The sequence below is a fragment of the Panthera pardus genome, unplaced genomic scaffold (assembly GCF_024362965.1).
Source record: "Panthera pardus isolate Hobbes unplaced genomic scaffold, ASM2436296v1 HiC_scaffold_20, whole genome shotgun sequence".
Lineage (NCBI taxonomy): Eukaryota > Metazoa > Chordata > Mammalia > Carnivora > Felidae > Panthera > Panthera pardus.
In genome coordinates this window covers 83751603-83777501 of record NW_026526766.1, presented here as the reverse complement: position 1 = coordinate 83777501, position 25899 = coordinate 83751603, and the positions used below count along the sequence as shown (strand labels likewise).

Below are 25899 nucleotides of genomic sequence, written 5' to 3'. Positions count from 1 at the left end.
CTGTGCCAGGCACATGAAGATGGTCCCAGAACCCGAGGCATTATTGTGACTAACAGTATGTGCACCCTCGGTAGCACCTCCCTGAAGGACAGGGTGCGAGGGTCCTCACAGTTTGAGAACTGGACTGTGTCCAGCAAGGTCATCTCGCTTTGGAACCTGTCAGAGCTGGGCTCAAGTCCTGACTGGGTTACTCATTGGCTATGTGACTGAGGGCTGCTGCCTCATCTGTGAAATGGGAATAATAACCTTGCTACAGAAATACTTTCTAGATCGGGTATAATGGTTACTGTTTGCTAGAACATAGGGCGGGCAAAGAGGACTGTGGTGTGCCTAGTTGGGGGGGGGCATGAAGGAGTCCCGGGGTCCATCTAGAGCTGGCCAGTTTGGTGAAAGACCCGATGAAGGGGGATGGTCCCTTCTGTGTCCAGGAGCCTCTCGCTCTCCTGGGCACACTGACCCCTCCTCCAAAGGGGCCCGGTGGGGTGGGGTGGGAGGGGGTGGCGGGGAACCTTCACCAGGAAGCCCTTTCAGCCAATTGTCTGTACCTGTCCTTGGCCACAAGATGTCACCCAAGGAACAGCAAAGCAGGGACCTGGGAGGAAACCGGCTAGCCCAAAGCCAGCCCAGGAAATGGCAAATCCCAGCCCTTCTCACAGGACCGCCCCCCCGGGAAGCCTCAGGGGTAGAGCCCGCAAATTGGACGTGCTGCAGTGAGTTCAGGTCCCAGACTTCCAGCAGGATGTGACCCTGTTGCCCCAGTGAACACTAGTTTGTATAGCCCCCCCCCCCCCGAATTAATAAGTAGATATGATAATTCCCACCTCACAGAGCAGGAGTAAATAGTGCCCGGGGAACAAGGGTGGGGAGGAAGGAGGCGACGACACCCACACTTTGGTGTGACTGGGCTACATTTGGGGCAGGCGCTCAGCAGGGTACCTGACAGCGTCCATCCCTGCCCCGTGCTTGCTAAGGTGTGGGGAGCACACACTGAGAGCACATCCTCTGCACCCCCAGGCTCCCTCTTCTGATGACTCCACCTTCCTGGTTGTTCAGCTCCACGTGGCCCAGCAGGACCCGTACCAATTCTTTGTGTGGCAACCACCTGGTGCCTGGATCTAGAACAGGGAAGATGGGGAGCAAGGGTATGACTCCGGCCCTGGAGTCCCGGGGGCAGCCCCAAGTGAACCACCCCAATGGTGGGCAGCCCACAGTCTGGAGTCCGGGGACCCCCTGCCCAGCCAGGGCACGCAGCAGGAGTTGTCGAGGCCCAGCCAGTGCCCTGGTGTCTCCAGACCCGAGGACCAGCTGCAGGTGAAGAACCCAGGTGTTCTGGGCCCCCATCCTGACCCACAGGGCCCGCAGACATTGACCCTGGCCCAGGGGCCCAGTGTGCAGCGTAAGTTCTTCGCAGACTTGTCACAGACTTGGCATAGCTGTGCTGGCACTTTGGTGGGTGCAAGGCTCCTCATCACTTCCTCCACTAGATGGGGCTGCAGAGGAGTGTCCCCCCACCTACGTGCCTACCAGGTGGAGGCCACGGGCTTGGGGCAGGGTGCCTTCCCAGAGGATGCGAAGGTGGGGAAAGAAGGAGGAACCCCCTTTGCTGAGGAGCTACTGTCTGTCCTCTCCTCCATCCCCATCTGCAGACATTTGGGGACACCTGCAATTTGGGATGGGACAGTCCCCTAGGAGAGCACAGACTCCAGGGAGATCATTGCTTTGTAGAGAAGTGTACAGGGGATGTGGCCTCACTGTGGACGCAGGGAAGGATGGGGGCATCTGGGAAGACTTCCTCCGGAAGGGACATTTGAAGTTGGAGGAGTGTTTAGGGAGAGGTATTGAAGCCAGAAGGACCCAGCAAAGGCCAAGGCTTATAGGCAGCAAAGCATGACCCTCAGGGTAGAGGTGAGAGCTTTGAGGCCCCAGGTGGAGCTGGAGAAGGAGACGGGACAGGGAGAGGCATATAGCTGAAAAGTAGGTTGGAACCAAAATAGAAGAGAGAATTTTAGGCAGAAGGGGAATCTGATTAGACCTAATTGTAAGAGCACCTAGGAGAAAGGGCCTGGAGGGAGTCGGAAGGTGGTTGCGGGAACGGAGGTGGGGGAAAACAGCTGTGGTAGTGGACGTACATTCAGGAGAAGTTGCTCGGGAGACATCAGGAGGTTTGGGTGACCCAGAGATGGGGGCAGTGAAGCAAAGCGCCAGAGGCAGGATGGGGCAGGATGCTTATGGACTGAAGTATCCAAATCCAGAAGGGTAAAAAGGAAAGCTTCAGAAATTGTTCCACTCTAGTTAGTATTCATGACCACAGCACAAAAGACGTAGGTTCACTACAGAGCGTTTCAGTTAAAAATGGGTTCCTTTCGAGTGGTTTCTGTGCTCACGGGTTGTTCATGTGTGCCTGGAATGTCTAGGGGCATAGCCACTGCTGCCCGTCTAGGGTGACCTCCACGGTGTCAGTGCGCTTTAGCTACATCCCTCAAACGATAGGGCAGGAGAAATATTTCAAGATGATATATATAATCCTAATATACATATGAAAAAATCAGATACTGGAAGGGTCATTGAGATAATAGAGCCCAACCGGTAACAGCCCTTCGAAGTTGTCACTTGCCTTAGGTCTGGTTCGTGGCGAAGCTTAGAACCGTCTTCCGGTGCTACAGCCACACACAACTCAAAACCATGGCTTTTCAGGTGGCAGGAACCTTCCAGGGAGGGAAGACACTTCAGGCTGGTGGGTGTGGTCCAGTTTTGCAGTGGAGGAAGTGCTAGGGGGAGGCCCTTACCACCTTCCCTTTCTGTCATCTGTCACTTTTTTATGCTCTTCCCTCCTTCCCCTTCCTCTCCTGGAGCGGGCTCACTCCCCACTCGGCCCCAGGGCCTCATTAGTCATTAGCAACAGCCACAAGAGAAGGGACACAGGGTTGTTGGTGATCAAGAAATTAGGGGCACCTGGGTGGCGCAGTCGGTTAAGCGCCCGACTTCAGCCGGGTCACGATCTCGCGGTCCGTGAGTTCGAGCCCCGCGTCAGGCTCTGGGCTGATGGCTCGGAGCCTGGAGCCTGTTTCCGATTCTGTGTCTCCCTCTCTCTCTGCCCCTCCCCTGTTCATGCTCTGTCTCTCTCTGTCCCAAAAATAAATAAAAAACGTTGAAAAAAAAATTTTTTTAAAGAAATGAGTGGGCAGGAAGGAGGTAAATAAATCCAGGAGTTGGATTCCACGGATTGAGGGGCTTGGAAAGAGAGGAAAGTCAAGTCAGAAGCCAGGGGCTGCGAGAACTAATGGGACGCCAATTGTAAGCGGAAACAAAACACAACAGAAATCAGACATTTTGAAAGCGAAATAGTGAGGATTATGAGGAAGAAGATTAGACAAATATTTTTTTTCATACAGAAATTTGAACACTGCGATCCTCTGGAGATGTTCAGGCATTTGAGATTTGGGGAAAAGATAGTTTTTACATAACCACCCTGGTTATGAGTAAAGAAAACACTTGTATTTAAGCAAATAAAAAGAGCTATCCTTACAGGATAAACTGGACTGGCCATCTGGTGAAAGTTGTGTTTTTTTGTTTTTTTTTTTAATATTTATTTGTTTTTGAGAGAGACAAGCAGGGGAGGTGCAGAGGGAGAGGGGGACAGAAGATCAAGCCCTCTGTGGGGCTTGAACCCACAAACCATGAGATCATGACCCGAGCTGAAGTCAGACACTCAACTGACTGAGCCACCCAGGCACCCCTGTGTAAGGGTCTGCCTTCCTCACACCTGTCATCCTTATAGGATGTGGGGCCAAGCCTTTAAAAATTGAACAACTTCTGCAGTGGATCCTGAATTTTAACAAGCATCAGAGTCAGATGGGGAGCTCGCTAGGAATGTAGATTCCTGGACTTTCCCCCAGAAATCTGACTCAATGGCTGCGGGGTGAGATCACAAGTTTATGGATGTCGCCAGTTAGGCAGTGCACGTGGTCCACTGGTTCATACTTGGTGAAAGGCTGTCTGTCATGGCACTTCTCAAACTTCCCTGAGGATGCCACCTGGAGGACTTACTTTTGTTTTTATATAAAAGAAAACTTTGAATGCTTGCCCTTAAAAATTATAAAGACTAGGGGCACCGGGGTGACTCAGGTGTCTGACTTTGGCTCAGGTCATGATCTCACGGTTTGTGAGTTTGAGCCTCATCTCAGGTTCTGTGCTGATGGCTCGGAGCCTGGAGCCTGCTTCAGATTCTGTGCGTGTCTCTCTCTGCCTCTCCCCCAGTCACGCTCTGTCTCTGTGTCAAAAATAAATAAACACTAAAAAAAAATTGTCTTAATTATAAGGACTATACATGATTTGGAAATAAGACTACCAAACAATGGCCAAATAAGAACTGTCCATTCCATGCCTTCGTTTGGTCACTTGGTCACTCAGAAATAAAATGTTATCAGCTACTGCTGTTGTTCCTTGTCACCTTCCATTATTTTTGTCCGTGAATTCACCATAGTCTATTTCCCTTTCCATATAAATTCGAGACCCTTCTTCGTATACCAATAGGCCACATCTCTGAAACTTGCCTGGAATGATGACATACTGTGCCACATTGTCATTTGACTGACATCACCCACTTGGTATGCTTCACTTTTCTTATTGCCACATCTCATTTGCTGGAGAAAATACTGTGACTGGGTGTTTTTCTTCCACCTGTGTCATGACAGGGTCCTGACCCACTTGCCCTAGTAAATGCACACGATTCAGAGATCTTTCAAGAACGAAACTGCTCGCAATTTCAGACTCTGCTCTTAAAAACTGATCAAGTACCTGTAATACAGTTCTTTGAAATATGGCTTCTATTTTCTTTTTTTCTACAATTTAATTGTTAGCCTTTTCCTGACTCTCTAGGACCACTTGAGCATGTAAAGATTCCTGGTTCCATCCTCAATAAATTCAGATTTACAAACAAGAGTACCAGGTGATTCTCAACAGGGAAGTTTGGAAACGCATGGTTTACAGAACTCCCTGGGGCACAATTTTAGGTCCCAACCCCAGAGATTATAATTCCTTTGACCAGAGTGAGTCGGAACAGAGCCCTTGACTCAATTCATCAGGAATGATTAAGAAACATCAGCGGCTATGTATATTAATCAACAGCCCTGGTTAAAAAACTTTTGTCAAGCCTACAAATTAAGAGCAGTAAGGAAAGCTGAAGTGAAAATGTCCTATATTTTTAAAAATCACATTAAAAGGGGCACCTGGCTGGTTCAGTCAGTGGAGCGGGCTAATCCTGATCTCGAGGTCGTGAGTTCAGGCCCCACGTTAGGCACAGAGCTTACTTTAAAAAATCACATCAGATACTCTTTTCACAGGAACATAAAATTTAATGGTTTTGGCCAGCAACATGCTGAATTCCTAGTTAACAGAATTAGGTTTACTGTGGTTTTCATGTTCAGCATCCACAACAGGTTCAATGACTTGGAACTGAGCACTATTCCCAAATGCGGAAGATGTTTTCAGGATTCTCGCAACCAGAGATTTTCCAGCCTCTTTGGTCAATTTTCTAAAAAGTCTATGTACTGCATTTTGGTACCACCAAGAAGATGGAAAAGGATTCTCCTGGAATGAAATGACCGAAGCAAAAGCTCTCCGATGAAAACTGAAATCTCTAGTTTACAGCCAAGAGGAGCTTCTGAGAAAGGATTTCCCTTTTCAGGATCATGACACGTTTTACAGGCAGTGCTGCATGGAGGCCTAGTTAAACAGTGCCACTGGCTCAGCCTCCTTTGGGAAAAGCTACAGAGCCACTTCTTTGGAGAGAAGGGTTGAGTGGGTACAAATGTAACAGGAGTCCAAGCACACAGGTAATGCCAAGTTGGCAAGTAGAGTCGAATTCTATGTCCAGTTTTAGGCCAGTGATAGCATGAACTTTAATACTGAACGACCAAATGAACACTGAGCCCTAATCAAATTTTTTTAATGTTTCCTTCTAAATAAGGAGCAATCAATACAGGGAAAGCACCTTTCCACCAGCAAGGGAAGCCTGCAGAGTGAGCTTGTGACAAGGGCTCCTTGTCTAATAGCACCTCCCCTGGGCCGAAAAGGTTAATAAAGGCTTCAGGGAATACTGTGATTAGGACTTTTGCTCTCAGAACTAAGGCTGATGAATCGCTACCAAATACAAGGGCCAGATACAAACTGTGTTAAAACAGTAAACGTTCACAATCTCGTTAGTAACCGCTAGCTCATTCTAATTCCTTCCTGGACCACACTTAACAAATATCCTTAGATGTTCAGATGAAAAAAAGGCAAGTGTGAATTCTTGGAGAACATTAGTAATATTTGGAGTGAAAGAAACTTTCAGAAATGCTTCTGCGTACAAAATAGATGATGGAAACATAAAACGCAGTGAATTCAACTGCTCTCCCTTTTTAATCAGTTTTACAGAATGAGACTGTACATTAGTGATCACATTAGAAGACAGGATGAGTCTCCTGTACATATACAAGATTGTGCAAGCTCATTAACTGAGGCTTAGGTAAGGTTTTATCAGTTTCGAGAGGAGAGGCAGTACAAAGCTTTTTAGTACAGGAGAAGCACAAGAATACGGTAAACAAGACAGAGAGTATCAACTCAGCAGGGGTGAATTTTTAAGGCGTGTGGCCCCTGCCCACACTGTCTGCCATTAACCAAGTGGAGAGGACCTCCCCACTCTCGAACTTAACCATTGCTGAGCGCAGGCCTGTGGGACACATGAGCTCCACCGTGACTCCATAGCTCAACCACACCAACCGTGACAATGCGCAAACTATGTTTCCCTTTCTCTAAGTGTTCTCCAGGGTAATAAAGCCGTTCCTGGTCATCTTACTTCTTGGGTAACCTACATTCTAAGGTATATTAAGTATTAACCCGGGAAATTCTCAAGCATTTTGGCATTCAAAATATCTAAAATACCTCGTCACTGTTAATCTACTTACTAAAAATTCTTTGAGCTTCAAGATGGTTTCTGATTTCCCCCCACCCCCCGAATTATGGCAATCAAATACAGAATAAATTCACTAGATTTAAAAGAACTAGAAAGAGGGCAAATATAGACTTTTCCTTAAAGAAATAAAGCAGGAACGGAGAAGCAGGAGGAAAACGTTTAAGAAGCTAACCCCGCTACATTTCTATCCCTCCCATGCAACCCACTAATGATTTTGAGCAAGTGTGGTCCTCCTTTTCCCTTTCCACACCCAATCACATCAGAGAACGGGGTCTTTAAAGCCTCACCCATTTAAAACATGAAGTTGACCTTTACTTGGCTCAAACCGGAATCCGCAAGGCAGGTTACACAAAGATGGTGCTGGATGGGCACGCGCGCTCAGCTGCTGGGTCTGATGAGAGCGCAGCCTCACTACCATTTGGGCCAGGTTCCTGTTCTCTGGCTTAGCACCTCAGCAACGTGTATATTGAAAGTCTGGATTAAACAAAGGCTTCCAGGACGCAACAGGAAAAGGGAAAACCATGCATCACATCTATTTTCAATCCCTCACGAAGCCTAATTCTCTTACTACAGCAATTTAATATCTGTATAAAAAAAGGCTTTCATAAGCAGGTTTTAAAAAGAAAAAGCAGAAGCCAGCAATTCCTGGGGCTGAGACGTAAACTAAAGCGGAGAAAGAAAACAAAAAAGTTTACCAGGTTTAAAAAAAAATAGTAATTTTATGAAGACAATCCTCAGTCTGTGTTTCTCCTGCTTAACTTTCAGGAAGCAGAATATTAACACAAAACATAAACTGATTTTTCACTAGAGAAGTTAACTGTAGAATATTTCAGTGAACTGAGCCACTCTCTCTCCATTTAACAACATCATTGCAAATTCCACATAATACTCAGCGGCTACTGTTTCCTATGGGTGATTTTATACTTTTGCACTAATCCCTCATATAAAATAAGTGCTGGGAGGAAATGTAATAAGAACCAAAGAACAACTATCCCTCCTTCCCAAAGGAGCATAGTCAAATTACTCCCTGTCTCCCACCCTACCGCTGCCACGCAGATAGTCACCAACTCCTAAATTCAGAAATTAACACTATAAGAAAATCATGCCATGAAATCAAGCCAGCAAAATGGCTGATGCTGATTGGTTCTTGCTCCTAAAAGGGTTTGCAGAGGGAGATGTAGCTACTCCTTAAAGAGCCGGGCTGTGCTTCTCCGCCAGCTCCCGAGTTAAGCCCCAGGCCCCAGCCTCTGTCTCAGAGGTGTAATCGGATGCCAGCTCCCTGGGGTTCCACCCTCACCCCTGGCCCCAGCACTGCATGGCTCTTACCTCCTTCCTCCAGCACAGCCCTACACCCACAGCTCACCACCTTCTCCACAGAAAAGAGCCCTGTGCAATGTCCACAGCTTCATATTTATTTCTATAGTGATAACACAGAATGGATTTAGCAACCATTTGGAGAGGAAAAAAAATCCGTTAAAGCCCATAAAAATGAATTTCAACTATTCCAAGTCTTCTATTGACTTAACATTTATTGAATCAAATACTGAAATAAATGGACTCGCCCTAGGTCTTAGAAATCGTGTCAGACTGTTTGTCTTGTAAAGTATTTAATGACAGGATCTGACTTCTAATACGTAGGCAGGTTTGACAGTCACAGCCCATGAAGCACAGGACTCTACACAGATTTCTTGACCTAACATTCAAAAGGACATTTTGTAGTACTAGTTTAATTTTGATCTCTCCCTAAAAGGCAGAAACCACATCCCACACTCCTATGTAACTTATCTCGGTATTCTAAAATAAATGAATGAGAAGAGATGGGAGCATAAAGAAAATCCAGCTTCTTTAGGCACAATTAAACACAGAGGTCTCGGAGAGAAGAAGATGGCCTCCGGATTCATCTGCTCACCGCTGTTTGTCACAGTTCCCTTAAAAATGCCTAGAAATGCTGCTAGCAACAAGGGACTCAAAGTATGGGACTGAGTTTGTTATAAAAGAAGCTAACCAAGTTTAGGAAACATACAGAGTGAGAGCAGTCGGGGATGACTTACACCCCAGACTTGTGCTTGAAGCTCTGGTGTGCCTCCCTAGCCAATTTCTCACACACCAACACCCATTCCTGATTAATTATCAATATACAATCAAACCAAAATACTGAAACCCAGACTTTTGTTCAGAAGAGGGAAATAAAGGCACAGAAACCTGCCAAAATAGATTTTTTTCCATAAGAATAATATGGTTGATTAAAATAGTTTATCACTAGTAAAACTTGTATCACTAGAGCAGACAATACAAATTAGTTTTTAAAAAAATGACATTCACTGAATTCCTGGTCTGTCATTCAATGTGAATAATCATCAAAAATATATTACAATGAAAGGTTTAAAAGGAGTTCTGTTTGGGGTTTCTACACTGTATTTAGTATGTACCACAGTAACATGTTAGGTATCTACTGTTCCTCTGTATGTAACGCATGGCGATTAAACAGTCTACCTCGCTCCTCCTGCAGGCTCAAAGACGTCTGTGGTGAGGAATGTCTAAGTGATTGTTATACCCCTCATCAAAGGCAGCCTTGTGCATCAAACTCCACACCTAGAAAGTTCAAGAAACTGTTTTACACTTTAATAAATATTTCTGTGTATTTGTTTGTTGCTTTTAAGCTCAGCTTAAACTTTGTCAAGGAAACCATTTCACAAGAGGGTACGTCACAACCTACTATCAGCAATATTCCTTGTTTATTAGAATCTGAAGATGTCCATATTACATCAAATATAAATATATATTATATTTACATTTCCTTCTTAGCTTTTCGATCTAGGTGAGTGTATTTATATAATGCCACTAATGTCACCACTATTATAATCCTCAGTGCAACTGCTATTTTCCTTCCATTAGATGCATAGAAGATTACGCAGCATCTAAAAAGAGGTGTACTGTTCTTTTCTTTTTCTTTTTTGTTTTTTTAAATAAAAGGAAAGAATGGGTATTCGTGAATGGAGATCTAGGAATTTTCTAGATTTTGTTCTGTTTTTTAATATTTCAAAATACCTGAAAAATGTGGTCCCTTTTTGCAGTACTAGTCTCTACTTGGGACAAGAAAATAACCAAATATGCAACAGAAAAGAAAAGAGCCCAAAGAAAAGAGAACCTGCTTGTTAGCTCATTAATCTGTTTAGTAAAGATCTGTTTTAAAATGTCTGAACGCTGTACAATATTATACAAAAACAATCTTCAGCCTTCAAAGCAGCTGGTACATTTTCTAAGAGAGCTGTTTGCCCGCCTAACAGTCTGCTGCCTCGGTGGGCCTTGGTCTTGGTCACTTCCGGTCATCAATCGTTTTAATGAATTCCACCGCTGCCGTGAACTGCATCCACCAGTAGGACTCCTCTCCAGACAGACAGCTGGCATAAAAGCTACTGATATACTGGACGGTAGACAGCAAACAGGGTGGATTTGCCTAGAGAAGTGAAAACAAAGAGAGTCAATTACTCAGATGTACAACTCCGCGAAAACCCTCTAAGCTCACATCTTCCAATGTCTTCCTATGAAAGAGACACCAGTCCTTTTGAAAATAATCCCCAAAGTCTTCTTCGGGAGCAATTTATAAACCTTAGCCACTATGAGTAACAACGGTATACTGGAAAGGCAACTCAGGTTCTAATGCCAGCTGAACTATCTAGACCTTTCTATCCTTGTAAGTCAATGAAGCTTGCTGGTCCTTATGGAGGCTGAACTAATCCTAGTGGACTTTACTCAACACATCCCAGGATTCCAGAATGTTAGATAAGGAAATAAAGGCTGTACACCAATTGAGAAAGAAAAAAAACTAAAAAGATAATATGGTGAGCTGCCTGCTTTTTCACTTTCTTCACATAGACAGAAAGGACACAGGCGTTGTAAGTGGTTGGGAGGACACACTAAGGCCTGTGCCCCAGAACGAGCTCGCACTGGCTCTGCAAAGAACGAGACACATCACACCTGGAAGATACAAGGACAACGGCCGACAGCAGGAGTCGGGAAGGCTGACCGCACACTGATCCTATAGGCTGTCGACTGAGCTAAGAATTCAGATTGCAGAAATACCGCAATATCAAGAATTAGTAAAACATATGTCAGATATACTTTAGACGTCAACAGGTGGTCTGAGCTAACTGGAACACATAAGTGACACAGTCACTTGGCAGCTGTGTGCACTCAAACTGCATGGTTCCCCTGAAAATGCTCACAATAAACCATTTAAACGATGACATTTCAATTTTAAAGTAAAAAAAAAAAACACAAGAGACACCAGTACATTTTAAGATAATATGGCACAGGGGCGCCTGGGTGGCCCAGTAGGTTAAGCATCTGACTCCTGATTTCGGCTCAGGTCATGATCTCACAGTTCATGGGATCAAGCCCCACGTCAGGCTCTGTGCTGACAGCCCAGAACCTGCTTGGGATTCTCTCTCTCCCTCCCTCTATCCCTTCCCTGCTTGCTCTCTCTCCCTCTCTCAAAATAAATAAACAAACCTTTAAAAAGATAACATGGCACAATTACAAAATAAGAGGCCAAAAGGAGACAGGTGTTTGGTAGATTTGACGGTTCAGGTGACAAGGACTATGAGAAATTCAGTGTGGAAGAAGATGGTAAGAGCACAATAAAAAGAATTTTCCCTCATTCACTCACTCAATAATTACATACCGAGCCCCAACCAAGAACCTCAGGCATGTAAAAGTTGAAAATGTTCATCTAGGAATCCGGTCCTCCTATCCTTTCTTTCGAAAATCTTAACTTTTGGACAGAACAAGACTTCACATTAGACTCTTTCTGGGTAACACAGAGCTTGAGACTGGCAAGAGCACGTGAAGCCCCGCACCAACCTGCTTGGAACCGCCAAATAAACTCTCTTCATTAATAGTAGTGAGGGGCCCACCTTTATCAACACAAATACCAAAACAGGGACAAAGTCATCTGCTCCGGGGACGGAGTCCTCATTGGCCAGACTCAGGAGGTTCATGATCGTGGAGCACATTCGCAGGATGCACTGCACTTTGTCCCGGGGCGTCTTGTAAGCACTTATTGTCCTGATTTCTGACTGTGCGGATGGCCATGGTGCCTCCCGAAGATAAACCTAAGCGAGATCACAAACAGACCCGAATCTTGAATTCAACAGCAACTACAGGAAGCGACCAGGACAACCTCCATGTCAGGAAGCAGAAGGGTAAGCTTGGTGCCTTTTCCTTTCTTCTGTAAAACCAGATTGTGGTTCCCTCCCTTCCACTAAGACTGAAGTTTAGTAAATTTTTAAATAATTTGCTTTGCATTTTCAAATGAATCAATCCTCCATTAATGGAGGAAAGGACATATGATAACACCAACCTAGACCTCATAAAATGCCAAACAATTATCTTTCTTAAATAGGTAGAATGGAACTTATCTACAAGGAGCAGCTGATTCTAAAACTACAAACAAGCTACTTCTGAAGGAAAATATCGTAAAAATATGTTACCTTTGTTGCAGTAGTTCTAGAAAGAACAGATTAAAAAAAAACCAAGGTAATTTATAAACTTATACTGACACTTCATTAGTGGGGACACTAATAAAACAACCAGAAAAGTCAAATACCTGAAATTTTCCATTATTTTGTAGACGTTGTATGACACTAACAGGTAACTTTGATGTCACATTCAGATTCAATTTGTTCCCCTGGAATAGCTGTCACATTCTGTGGAGTGCCACCAGATCCCTTACTGGAATGGGACATTTCTGCAGAAACCTGGCTATAAAAACATCCCTGGAGAGCAAGGCTGCTGCAGGCGGAGCAGGTGTAGGCAGAAGCCCCGCCTGCACGCTGAGTGGCATCTGGGCAGGGGCCCCTCAGTGCAGCCCTCCTCCTCCTCTCCCCAAGGCCCCTTCCATGCCAGGATATGTTAATCCTAGGACCTCTGAGAACTTTAAAGTTAGAAATACCTTGAATGCAAATTGTGTTTTATAATTTATTATGTTCTGAACGTGCATACGGCGTTATCAAGCAACTACTAATACTACATAAAACTGTATTACCTCTGGTATCTGTAGAGCTCTGTGATTCGCAGTCACTACTTTAGACAATCTCTGAATATGTTCATGAAGGACTCTGAAAACCCCAAAAACACATATGTAAATACATATTTCAGAAAAAAAGGCACATAAAAAATGTTCTTTTTCAAAACATTTAAAACGTTAAAGACTTCTTTCGAGAGACAGATTACAATTACAGTTGAGACGCTTAGCTGTAAGTATTCCCTCTTGTCAAAAGTGTCTCACACTTAGGATCTCCTTAGAAATGCTGAGTGGGCTGAGGGGAGGCAAGGAGAGTAGGGACGTCCTTCCTTCCCAGCCCAGTTCAGCATTCCAAAGGAGAAAGGGGAGGAGCCCTAGCCCAGAAGCCACCCGGACACACTCATTAGTAAAAAGCACAGAGGAAGTAGAGGGATTAAAAGCCAGAAACCAAAGACCACAGAAGCTCAGACAGAGAAGGGACTCTGAGAACACTCAACCTCTCTCCTATTTCATAGATGAAAATAATCAGGCTTAGACAGGTGAAAAGCTTGCCTGAGGTCACACAAGGGTTAGCAGCAGGGGCTAAACCCAGCCTTCCTGGCTTCTACTGTTTTTTCCAGAGCACTGGTTAACTGTGCACTCTATAAAACCTGAAGACATGCCACGGAGGAGAGGGTACCTAATACTGCTCTTTGCAGGAAATACAGTTTGAATGCCCCTACTCCCATTTATCCCATTCTGGAAGCTAAAAACTGGTCTCCGGAAAGAAAATATGTCCCATTTGGTGAATGAGGCACAGAAGCCGGGGTGTGCCTCTTAATGTTTATTTATTTTTGAGAGAGAGAGAGAGACAGAGCATGAGCGGGGGAGGGGCAGAGAGAGAGGGAGACACAGAATCCAAAGCGCAGTCCAGGTTCCAAGCTGTCAGAACAGAGCCCGACGTGGGGCTCGAACCCATGAACCGTGAGATGACCCGAGCTGAAGTCGGATGCTCAACTGACTGAGCCCCCCAGGCGCCCCATGGGGTGTGCCTCTTAGACTATGAAGAGCGGGAGAGGCAGGCTAGAACAACCCTAACCCATTCACAGAAGAGTGAGTGCTCTCAAACATACATGTAAGACCTTAGCATTTCTGTGAAAGAAAGCTTCTATTAACCACTCATGACTCATCCTGAGGTCCTATCACATGGACCCCTTGAGAGTCACTGGCACAGTAAGCTGGTGTTACTGCTGGGGACAGAGTAGCCACCTCAACATGCCTGGGGCAGAAACAGGGTTGTGAAGCAGTGTTCAAGAAAGTGCAAGAGAGGGAAAATGAAAATGAGAAATCACCCATAGTCTCATTACCCCAAATATAACCACTGTTACCACTCCAGGTTTCTTTTTTTTTTTTTTTCCCCAGGATAAATTTTTTTTAGGATTACTTTTTAAAACCAGCTTTATTGAGACATGACTCATACATCATAGATTTCCAGATATTTTTTGATATTCAAACATACAGCTTTTCATTCTTAATAAATAAATAATGAGCATACAGAAGTCAAGCCCTGTGCTTGATGCTGGGACAGAGTGGTAACTAACAGCGTTATGTTCCTGCTCTCACGGAGACGACAATCCAGTGGAGGAGAGAAGCGTTCACCAGATGACCACACACAGCAGGGATCACTAAGGGGGTGATTCTGCACCTCCCCTCTTCCCGAGGGACATCTGGCAATGTCTGGAGACATTCTGGTTCTTACAACTGGTGGGGAACTACCAGCATCTCCTGTGTACAGACCAGAGATGCTGCCAAACATCCTGCAAGGCACACAGCAGCCTCCCACACCAAGGAGTTACCTGGCCCCACGTGCCAGTAGTGCCAGGCCGAGGAACTGTGACTCTACCAGATGTGAAACCCCAACAGTGGCAAGTGCTAAAGAAAGGTACGCAGGTCCGAGAGAGCCCTGCCAGGGACTGACCCTGGTCAGAAAGGTCAGAAGAGTGGTGCTGCAGTCAAGATGTGAAGGATAAGGAAGAGCAGGAAGAGGAAAGAAGGGGAGAACAACTAAGGCAGAATAGCAGCAGGGCCTTCCAGGAAGGCCATACCGATTGATATGCCCTCCGGCCCAATTCCCCACTCCCTGAAAACAGAGTGCTATCCTTCTTTCTCCCTTGTCACTCAGATGGGGGAAAACGATAGCACGCACTGCCTTTACTGGCATCACTAAGTCTCATGCACAGCTTGTGTAAAACACGGGACTGGCTGATGTACCCCTACGTGGTCAACACAGGTGCGGTAAACATGGGAGTGCTCACTGGTCACGAAGTATGTCCCCATCCTGGTTAGGGTAGAAAGCAAGCTTGAAAATCCGATTCATCACACTTCGTTCAATGGCCAGCTGAGCATCCTGAAGCTGCTCCTCACTCGCGTTCTGCCATATGACGTCCTGGGCCATTGCACCATAAAGGAACTGCAGAAAATCCTCTACCTGAGCAGTTTTATCATCAGCTGCTGTGAGTTTCTGAAAGTCTCCAATGCAAAATAATAATTTTTTATAATATACTATCTGAATAATCTTAAAAAGGAAATTACAGAAATCATTTTAATCACTAGCTCTGCAGATATTATGTTCTTAAAGCCAAAAGTGTATATGGATATGGCTTATTTTAGGAGAATGTGGTCAGATCATTAAAATCAGAAGATAGGTAAGAGATATGCAAAAGTTTAAAAGCAAGGGGTTTGTCATAAAAATGACATACTTTGAAAAAAAAAGGTTTTTTGACTTTAAGAAAAAAAATAAAAATTTAAAAACGATATAAAAATGACATACTTTCACTAATGTATAGACTTACTGAATCTCTACACTGTACACCTAAAACTAATAGAACACCATATATATATTATTATAGTGGAATTTAAAAAATTAAAAAGTTAAAAGCTTTTTAAAAATGATATGCTTTATTTTTAAATGTGAGAAAAACATACACAGGATCCAAAACTCTAACCAATTTTCCCAATTTTGTATAAACTACAGATATTCGATCCAGGATAAAAATGGAATGTATTGGTTGGACATTAAGGTTTAATTAAGAATCCATAAAACACGTGGGAATTTAAGGGACTACTTGTAGACATGCAGATACTCAAATCAGCAAAACAAAAATTTCCAAATCTCCCCACGAATCCATGGCTGAAGAGATGCTTCAACTAAAGGTCTTTAGTTACCTTGAATGAATTCCCTGATCTTCTTTTCTTTGCTCTCAAGCAGCAACCTTACACAGACGGTGGTAAAGTATCGATTGGCCACCTCTTTGTCCCGCAAGACCCTTTGCAGTAGCCTTTCCAGGTGAGCCTGCGTGGTCTGCAGTCCTTGCCGACAGCGAGTGAGATAAGCAATATAGGGGGCCCTTTTCCTAAAAGGAAATATGCTTTGCAGGACATCACATACGTACAGTGCACGCTTTTTTGGAGACTAAGAGTCTTAATTTTTTCTCTCATAGACTTTGGTTTTACCAATTAGCCACGTCAGGCTACAGACAACTGTCTTGAGGACTAATAATGCTGCCTGCTTAAGAAACAGAACCATTGTGCGTATTTGTGAAGAATAACGTCTACTGGGCTGAACACTTAGCTACCCAACTCACTAAATGTTGCTAAGTCCCTTGGCATCGTTGGTCTATTTTATCTTGGCCCACAGTCTCCATGTTGGTAGGATAGGACCTCATACTTCACAGGAAATTGATAGCTATAGAAGACTAAAATAATTACAAAATATAGGTTAATACACCACTAGACCATTAAACGTATCATCAATTATTTGCTTATAGTCTAATTGTAACAATCACTAAAGTGCCCATTCCCTAAGCCCAGGGGCCTCTTCATTTCCCAAGGATCTCTATTACATTCTTCTCCTGAACTGTTAGCAAAGGGCTAGCAGCAGACAGAGGGCAGCAATTTTTAGGCCTACTCCTTCCCTACTCCAGGAAATTGTTTTTCCTATCACCCCGAAAAAAAGGAGAAGGATATCCTAGCTATTCTGGCCTCACCTCTGCTAGCACGGCTTCTGTGCAAAGCTGAAGGAAACTGAATTTCTCTGTTAGTCAGAACTGCTCATTTACAACTACACTTCCAGATAAATATCCAAACGTGTTCGTCATCCGGGTAAACACAGCCAAGCACATTGCAGTAAGCCCAGATTCACTTGTGAAATAAAAAAAGACACGTGGAGCTGAAAATAGGCTGACAAGTGAAGCAAGCTGGGCAATTACCTGTAGTCCTCGGCAATAGAGGCCAGCAGTTTCCTACAAGTTCTGTTATCAAAGCGGCACACACAGCGCATAGTTTCTTGAAGTTGAGCCATTAAGTTCTTATCTTGTAAGTTAATTGCTTCAGCTATTTGAACTTTTAGGAAGCAAACAATTTCATTGTCTAAACAAACAAACAAACAAACAAAAGAATTCTGTTATTGTTGAGAATTTCCATTGTATACCATCCCTCAGCCTTTGGGATATCCCATTCTGCTCTACCATGGATCAGCAGAACTAAACCATATGGAATTGTTACACAGCTTAAATACAGTGGAATACAGGCGGTTTCATATGATCCAACCTATAAATACAGGAAAAACTTACCTTCTGGGTCTGTGTGGTCTGGTAGACCATTCCTTGTTGAATGGGTTAGCACTGGGAAAGCAACGGAATCCGCAGAGCAAAGAGCAAGTCTCAGTTTCTTTTTTGCATCTCTGAAGAATGAACCAAAAGTGCATTAATTTCTTTATCCAGAGATGGTCATATTTTATGAACACTCACTATACAAACTAATATGCTACCTCAGGACTCAGATGTTTCGAGCAGAAATAAATAAAAAATTAATTTTTAATTTACTGACAGCTCACTTAAAGGAACAGGCTTTACTTGTTACCCGAGGAGCAAGGCTATATAAAAATGCTCTGGGCAAGGACTATTCTGTAAAGTCACCAGAATCAAACAAATCCTTTTGGACCCTGTAACATAAACCAAATCCCACAATGGCCACTGGGAGGAGAATGAGAAAGCGCCATGATGCCAGGGTCAGGAGGGACCACAGAAGTCACCAGAACCATCTCACCATCCAAACTAAGGACACTGTCCACCAGGTCTCCTGAGAAAGGTTGATCTTGACACAAGACAAGCTCACCACTCGACAAGAAGCCCTTTCTATCACTCTACTGCTTGAAACTGCGGCTCACCCTACCACCCACTTGGTCTCCCCCAGCATTTCCCACGTGGGCAGAGAGCTTGGGGTCTGCAAAGGCACTGCCACTTGTTTCATTTAAAGGATGTATGTGGTCCCTGTGAGCACACGAGGTGGATGTTTCTTCACTCCTGAATTACAGTGTTTGATGTATGGAATCCAAAGTGAAGCAAGGTTTTCTCAGGAAACTGCATTTCATTCATTCTCTCTGCTTTATACATTTTTTTTTTTTTTTTTTTGGTTTGGTTTTTTTCTCTTAAGAGAGAGAGCACAAACGAGGGAGAAGGCCAGAGGGATAATCTTGAGCAGGCTCCACACTCAGCACAGAGCCTGATGTGAGGTTCGATCCCACAACCATGGGATCAGGACCTGAGCCGAAATCAAGATTCAGATGCTCAACTGAACGAGCCACCCAGACGACTCCCCTGCTTTATACATTTACTAGGTGGCTCAATGAATCCTGACTTGCAGTGACAGCAGTGCTGATGGAAAGTCCAAACCCACAAATTCGCAATCCTCTCAAAGAAATACCTGTACGAAAAAGCGGAGTCCTGAGGGTGGGCCGCTTGGCTCGCCGAGTCCGGGAGATCATCAGCCGACATGTTCTGCAGTGTTTCCTCACGAGGAGAGTCCTGTGCACTCTCACCATCACCCATGACCTCTACACAAACCCACCCCCAGAGAGGATAAGCAGGTTAACCTGGGGGTCTAGCACTAGTACGTGTTCAGAGCAACTCAACAATAAATTTGCACTGTGCTTTTCAGCCGGAGTGCTTGGAGAAAGAAGGAAAAGCATTCATTTAAACAAGCTGATAGCAATGACAATAAATCAAGGGAGCAGTTGTTGAGAAGTGAATGATTTTTACTTCCTGTACCAATCTTAACTCAAAACAACAAACGTCTGTGACTAAACAGATAATGCTCTAATCAGATTCACTGAACCACAGAACCAAGAGGAGCCTCAAAAATCATTCTACATAAAACCCTCTTTTATAGACATGGGGTCTTGCCCAATCAGAAAGCGGCTTGCTGTAAAGCCCTGGGCTAGCTGGCTGCTGAGGTGAACCACGCGCCCTAGTAAGGAGGCTGGGAGACCTGAGCGCCCTTCCCACTGCCCAAGAATGAGCTGGGACGAACTCACAAACGCAGCCAGGACCGATCTGTGGTTCCCGCAGCGGTTTTTATGTTTCTAATTAACCAATTTAGAGAATATGTTCATGTACAAAATCAAAAGGAATAAAAATTCATTAGTATAATAAAGATCCTGTCCTTACATAGAGCAAATATGTTTACTAGGAGATAATTTCAAATGCTTCAGGAAAAAATACATGGAGAGAAGGTGGCAAAATGTTAACACCTGATAAAGGTAGAGGGACTATGGACCTCCACTGTACTATTCTTTCAAATCTTTTGTTATTTATTTTTTCAAAATAGTCAGTATGGGAAGTTCTCCTCTACTCCGGCTTCCCACTGTGCTCCCTATGAATTTCCCTTGAGTCAGCTCACATTACAGCTTTGTCAGATTCTTCCAGAGACACTGTGCACATACAAGCATAAACACATGTGCATACAATTTATGCTTTTATATACTTTTCCTCTCCTCTTCATCATGGGGATTATACCATATTTTTCTGAACACTATTCAAAGTAGCCATTAAAAAGCTACTTTTTATTCAGATCACTTTTTTCACTGTGATACCAAAGTTAGTACAGTTGACCCTTGAACAACACAGGTTTGAAATGCATGGGTCCACATATATATATGGATTTGTTTTCCTTATTTTTTTTTTAATTTTATTTTTAAGCAATGTCTACACCCAAAGCGGGGGCTCAAACTCACAACCCCAAGATCAAGAGTCATAGGCTCTTCCGACTGAGCCAGTCAGGCACCCCTACATGGATTTTTTTCAATAAATACATACGGTACTGTGACTGTATTTCCTTAACAATGATTTCCTTAACAACACTGTCTTTCCTCTAGCTTACTTTACGGTAAGAATACAGTGTATTAAACGTGTAACACACAGATATGTGTTAACTATTTGTTACTGTTAAGGTTTCCAGTCAACAGCAGGCTATTAGCAGTTAAGTTTTGGGGGAGTCAAAAGTCACATATGAATTTTTAACTATGCAGGAGGTTGGTGCCCCTACCCCCTTTCCCACCCGCCACCCCCACCCCCACACTGTTTAGGGTTAACTATATTCAAATCTTTATCATGATTATCACCTGTACTTTCATAGTTTGCCATTGCTCCTTCACTGGGGCTGGTTCGTTTAATGGCATTCCTGTATTTGTCCAGAATATCCTCAGCGACCTGAGCTTGTGCACTGAGTCTAGGGCTGGGATCATCTGCAGGGGAAAGGAGAGTGAGAGAATTAGCTTCCCTTGGTTTGCACCAACTCTGATGTTAGTATGATACCAGTAGCATAATCCCAAAGACGGATTAGGAGGTGAGACTTAAAAAGAGCACATATCTCAATGTTAAGAGGCACCATGCAGCTGCCTGCTCGTCCCATTTCTAGGTCTGAGAGCCTTGCCAAAGCACGCAATTGGGAGGATTAGCTCCACTTTCTCATCATCGCCAAAATTCTGCATGATGGTGTTAAGAAATTCAGTGCAGACTAAATGGATGATGGGTTTCTAAAGTGCTTATAACTCAAGTCACTGTTATTACCAATGCATGCTAACAGAACTTCCAACAATGCATTGTTATAGGCAGATTCATTTATTCAGACATCTCCATGCTGAAGGGTAAAAAAAAGTATCAAATTTAGAATTAATCCCTTTTAAATAAAAAAAAAAAAAAGCCTTCTTCCATTCTTGCTGTATGACTTTCTCTCTCTACACATTTCAAACCTTTAGATATTAATATTCTGTCTCACTAAATCTGACCACGACAGTGAAGCTGCTGGAAGAGAGCACTTTTGTGAATCTAGCCACTGCTGGAGAGTGCTGGAAATGTACCCGGGGTATAGGGAGAAAAAGCTTATCACAATCACAGATGTAGCACTGTTTACTTTCAGGACCATTATCCTGTCAGCAAAATCAGCACACTGAAATGTGTTCCTGGAGCCTAAGATGGCAGAGTCATTAATTAACAGTCATCAAAGCAAAGAGCTGCTACAGATCTATGGGACAAAATAAAGTTCTATAGTGAAATGCAAACTCCTGAGATAGATCCAGACCAAGCAGGTAACCACAAATGTCCATATTCTGGTAGAATCCCATTTTTCAAGAAGTCTAACAACACATAAAAAATCACTAGATTATATATGTGGGTGCGTAATAGCAGCTAATAATAATAGCAGCTAACATTTCTTGAGCACTTACCACATGCCAGAAACTGTGCTAAGCACCTTTTACGAACAATCTCAATCATCACAACAACCCTACAGGGAGGTACTTTTATCACCTTCACTCTCTAGAGGAGGAAATCAGGTATAGAAAGGTTAAGCAGTATATGCTCATGGGCTCTTCCGTCTCCATGGAAAATAAAATTTAGTATCCATGTCTCTGTATAATTGCAGTAAATTACAGAAAAAGAGGATTTCCAAAGTAATTGAATCTTTCTGCTGTAATGGTATTTGAATTCATGAGAAAAGAGTTCTAATAAAATCTGATCTTCAAAATGTAAACTGATAAAACATCTATCATTACAAAATCTTTCTTTGGAAGGGGAGTACCTTTTTGCTATTGGTTTTGAGTGCTGTTGAGGGCTCTGAAAAAGGGAATAAAATTTGGCTAATCGTATAGCCATAATGTCACTTATAACCTCTAATTCTATGCCGTTCTTAAGAATTTTTTTCCAGGAAGGGGTACCTGGGTGGCTCAGTAGGTTAAGCATCTGACTTGACCTCAGCTCAGGTCATCATCTCACAGTTGGTGGGATCGAGCCCCACATTGGGCTTGGTGCAGACAGTACAGAGCCTGCTTGGGATTCTCTCTCTTCCTTTCTCTCTCAAATAAACATTAGCAATTAAAAAAAAAAGAATTTTATCCCAGGAAAATAATGGAAATAAACAAAAAATGCTGTATATACGAAGCTGTGAGCATTATTTTCACAGTAAAAAACTGGATACCATTTAAGTATCCAAAAGTAAGAGAACATTCAGGAGGCCATAAAATGATATGACAGATTATCTGTGAGTCACTACAAATTATTAAAAACCAACCATGTCTAGTAGAAACTGGAGAGGGTTTATGAAATCACATTTGGTGAAAGAAGGATGCAAAGTTACACACATAATCCGATTCCGTCATGAAAAAGCCACATACAAATATGGAAAGACTGGGAAACAACACGGGGAAAAAAAAAAAAAAAAAGAACAGTTAGGGTGACTGGATTATGGACAGACTGTTAAGAAATATCCTTTCATAACATTTAAAAATTGTTTTAACGATAATTTTCAACAGGTAACTAATTAGAACTGGGTAGAAATATTTCTACATTAGTAGGGAATCTAAGTTGCCTGAATCAAATACAAAGAAAATGAAGTATCTTATGGAAAAAAAACTTACCCTACTTAGCTTCTAGATTAGGCACCAAGAACCAAGAAATATGTTTGCCCAAAGACACAAGTAAAAAATAACTTATAACTTCTCCAATGACTGATTCGACATTTTAAAAACAGATTTCATTATAAGAATTTCCCTCCATAAATGCTGGTGGTGTTCTAATACTAGGAACATGGACAGGAAACAAATGTTTCCAATTCTTCTCAATCAGACTGTAATTCCTGAAGAAGACGGGACATGTGATTTGACTTAATAACTACAACACTCAGCACAGTGCCTGGCACGAGTCAGATGTTCAGAAAGTATTTGCTGATTGAATAAGAGAGGCTTGCTGGCTCTCGCACAGAACCATGGCCTGGAAGCCCAGCGCCTGCTCTCCAAAGCCCTTCATTCCCACAAAGTCACCTCACCAGACGGTATGCTAGACCATGGAAATACATCCAATTAGAAGGAGCCAGATATTAGAATAACATGCATTAAAATGGGATTCTACCTGTACTATACTGAGCTCTCTGAGGAGGATGTTCTTTGGAAACCTATGCCTTTTTTTAATAAAAATCTTCATTTTAACTTAGTGGGATAACATAATTGAAAATAAAGGTAAGAAAAAAAGGAGGTGAGAAATTAATTTCCCTCTAGATGCTCGACAGTCCTTGGAAACAGTACAAAGCTATCAGACTCAAGCTTGGGTCATTAACACTACTCCTCAAACTCATTCCTTTTAGGGTGCTCATTCATAATATGCCAAACAGAAAGCTGCAAAAATACAAATGCTGAATAAAGTAAAACCCAACCCCTAGGTGTCTTTTCCTTGGGCCAGACAGCAATGTTAAAAGGATTCAAGCTGTAAAAAACTGGCAAAGTTCATAAATTTATGATACTGTTTGAACATTTTATCACACAAAAAGGAAATGATTAGGTCAAGCAGAATTTCCCTATGATCCCGAATAATCAAGAACTATAGATGGAAATAAATTTAGAATTCTCTGATCAACATTAGCGAAAACTATACAATCAACGTTCCAAAGATGTGGCATGCATCGCACTAGAACCATCACCACACTCTCCTAAAAGGCACTGCGTGTCATCATCCCACTGACATGTCGAGTTGTAGGGAATGCCTAGAGGCCCAGGATCAGGAGCCTCCTCATAAACAGAAGTTATGATAATGAGGATGATGATGGTGGTGGCGGTCTGCAGGAAGAGCACACTGAGATTCACTGTGGCCACCAACTGGATACCACAGAGCTATGAAGAACATACTCCCCACTGTACACACACAAACACATTCTTCTAGAAAGGCAACGCTTATGGCACCCAAGAAAAAGTGTTATGAAATATGTGCTCTGGGAATGAAGGAGCCAGGAAGTCCATGGTCTACAAACCTGTGAGTGTTGAGAATCTGTCAGGCCCCAGATCATCTTTGTCTTTTTCTTGTTTTTCTTTCTTTCTAAATGGTATAGGAGCTGGAAATTAAATAAAGTCAGTAGTGTGACATATAACATACTGCACTACTCGGAAGACAGCAGTCATTTTGGAGTATTAACTGGTGTGCCAACATTTCTAAGTGAAAGGAAGGTGAAAAGTTTAAAAGCTAAGAAATCCCGAGTGTCAACTGATCATCGTTCTTAAGATAGCATTGAAGGTTCTTACAGAAGCTTGCAGAATCTGCTTTGGGGTCATCTGCCACAGGAAGAATGATTTAATTCGGATCTATTGGGACTAAATCAAAACCACTGCCTCTTAACCTCTGCTCAAAAACAACACACTCAAAGCTCTCAGTCTCATTCTCTCCTCATCAAGTGGGCTTGAGTGCGGCGTGAAAGCAGTGTTCCTCAGCTCCTGAGTGCCACAGTGCCGAGAAGAGGCCTTCAGAAGAAGTCCCTAGCTTTAATCCTGGACGATCTCTCCTTGCAGGAAGAGACGCTTTTGTCAACTCAATTCTCAATATCTACTGGTACAATGCCAGGCTATTCACAAGGAAAAAAAAAAAAAGAGAAAGCAAATAAAACGATTTTATACAACTGCCTTCCAAAATACTCACTAATATTCAGGATATAAACATTCTCAACGAACATAACCATAAAAAGCTTAAGTTATTCCAGGAATGTAAAGGATAAATTTTCAATGTTTTATTACCAATAGCACCCCTTTTTCCTGCAATAATTATTAGCAATACATATGTCAAAAGTCCTATCTTTAACTTCAACAATATATGATATTTAAACAACCGTCACCGGCCTGACTTCCATGTATGAAACCACTACCACTTCATGCAATGAACAAGAACTATCATTTCTAAAGGTCTGTCTTAGCATTCACCTGAGTGAAACCATTCTCTATACCCTCAAAACAGCTAGAAACTTAGGCCCAGCAAGCCTCACAGAGAAGTTGACATACTGGCTCTCTGGAAGAGATTTGGGGGCTTTGCTTCTTGTTGCTAATATAATTCTAATATTTTATAAAATTACCTTTAGGCATGGCAGAAACAAAACGTTTTCTCCACCAAGGTCTGTTCCTGTCTGATTTCTCATCATCGCTATCTTTGCGTTCTTCAGTCTGTAGAAAAAGTTTGATGCTTTATTTGGAGTTGGACAGCAGGATAAATTACTATGAAAAGGATTTCAGTTTGTCTGTGAAATACAAAAACCACTCTTGTTTGTCTTAAAAGCAAACTGTTCTTATCGCTTCTGAAATATGGAAGTACACCTTTTAAGCACCAGACTATGATCTGCTTGAGGGCAGGCACCATCTCATTACTGTTAATAAACTGAAACCTTAATACAGAGCCTAGCATACAGCAGGCACTCAATAAATACTTAGGGAAGGTGTAAGCGTAATGCAAATAAAGTCTAGAGGGGTAGCAGAGACGACAGCAGCAGTAGTACTAATAAAACTGAGTATGCGCTGCGTGACAAATATTGAGTGTAAGGATATATATAGTCCCACTTAAACCTCACAGTCACCTTAGGAGATAAATACTACTATTAAACTTTTTATAGATGAGAAATAAGGGGCTAAAAAAGGTTATCTCCCCATCTTCCCCAAAGTTACATAGTCTGCCTGTGGCATAGCTGGGACTCAAACCCAGATCCAACCAACTTCAGAGTTCTTGTTTTGATCACCAATTATAATGAGTTATTAAGATCACATGTCAAAGAGCAGAAACTGTAATTCCTTTACTGGCCTATC

The 25899-nt window shown here is 42.9% G+C and overlaps 1 protein-coding gene and 1 pseudogene across 5 annotated transcripts in view; both read right to left on the bottom strand.

The window, feature by feature from the left end:
* Positions 1–3576: 3576 nt before the first annotated feature.
* On the bottom strand, positions 3577–7373 carry LOC109249957 (single-stranded DNA-binding protein, mitochondrial-like; annotated as a pseudogene).
* The window catches only part of GAPVD1 (GTPase activating protein and VPS9 domains 1), a 71829-nt gene continuing 52309 nt past the window's right edge, over positions 6380–25899 (bottom strand). For 3 of the 5 annotated variants that reach the window (XM_019421142.2, XM_019421145.2, XM_019421143.2), the window contains 11 exons: positions 25179–25266; positions 24093–24173; positions 20419–20541; positions 18723–18852; positions 17591–17700; positions 17228–17387; positions 16185–16372; positions 15275–15488; positions 13002–13074; positions 11872–12069; positions 6380–10412 (listed from right to left, as the gene is read on the bottom strand). In XM_019421142.2, coding sequence (XP_019276687.1) covers positions 10272–10412; positions 11872–12069; positions 13002–13074; positions 15275–15488; positions 16185–16372; positions 17228–17387; positions 17591–17700; positions 18723–18852; positions 20419–20541; positions 24093–24173; positions 25179–25266 — 1506 coding nt within the window. In that variant the 3' untranslated portion in view covers positions 6380–10271. The remainder of the gene's footprint in view (positions 10413–11871; positions 12070–13001; positions 13075–15274; positions 15489–16184; positions 16373–17227; positions 17388–17590; positions 17701–18722; positions 18853–20418; positions 20542–24092; positions 24174–25178; positions 25267–25899) is intronic. The other 2 variants (XM_019421144.2, XM_019421146.2) reach the window with 1 other exon arrangement.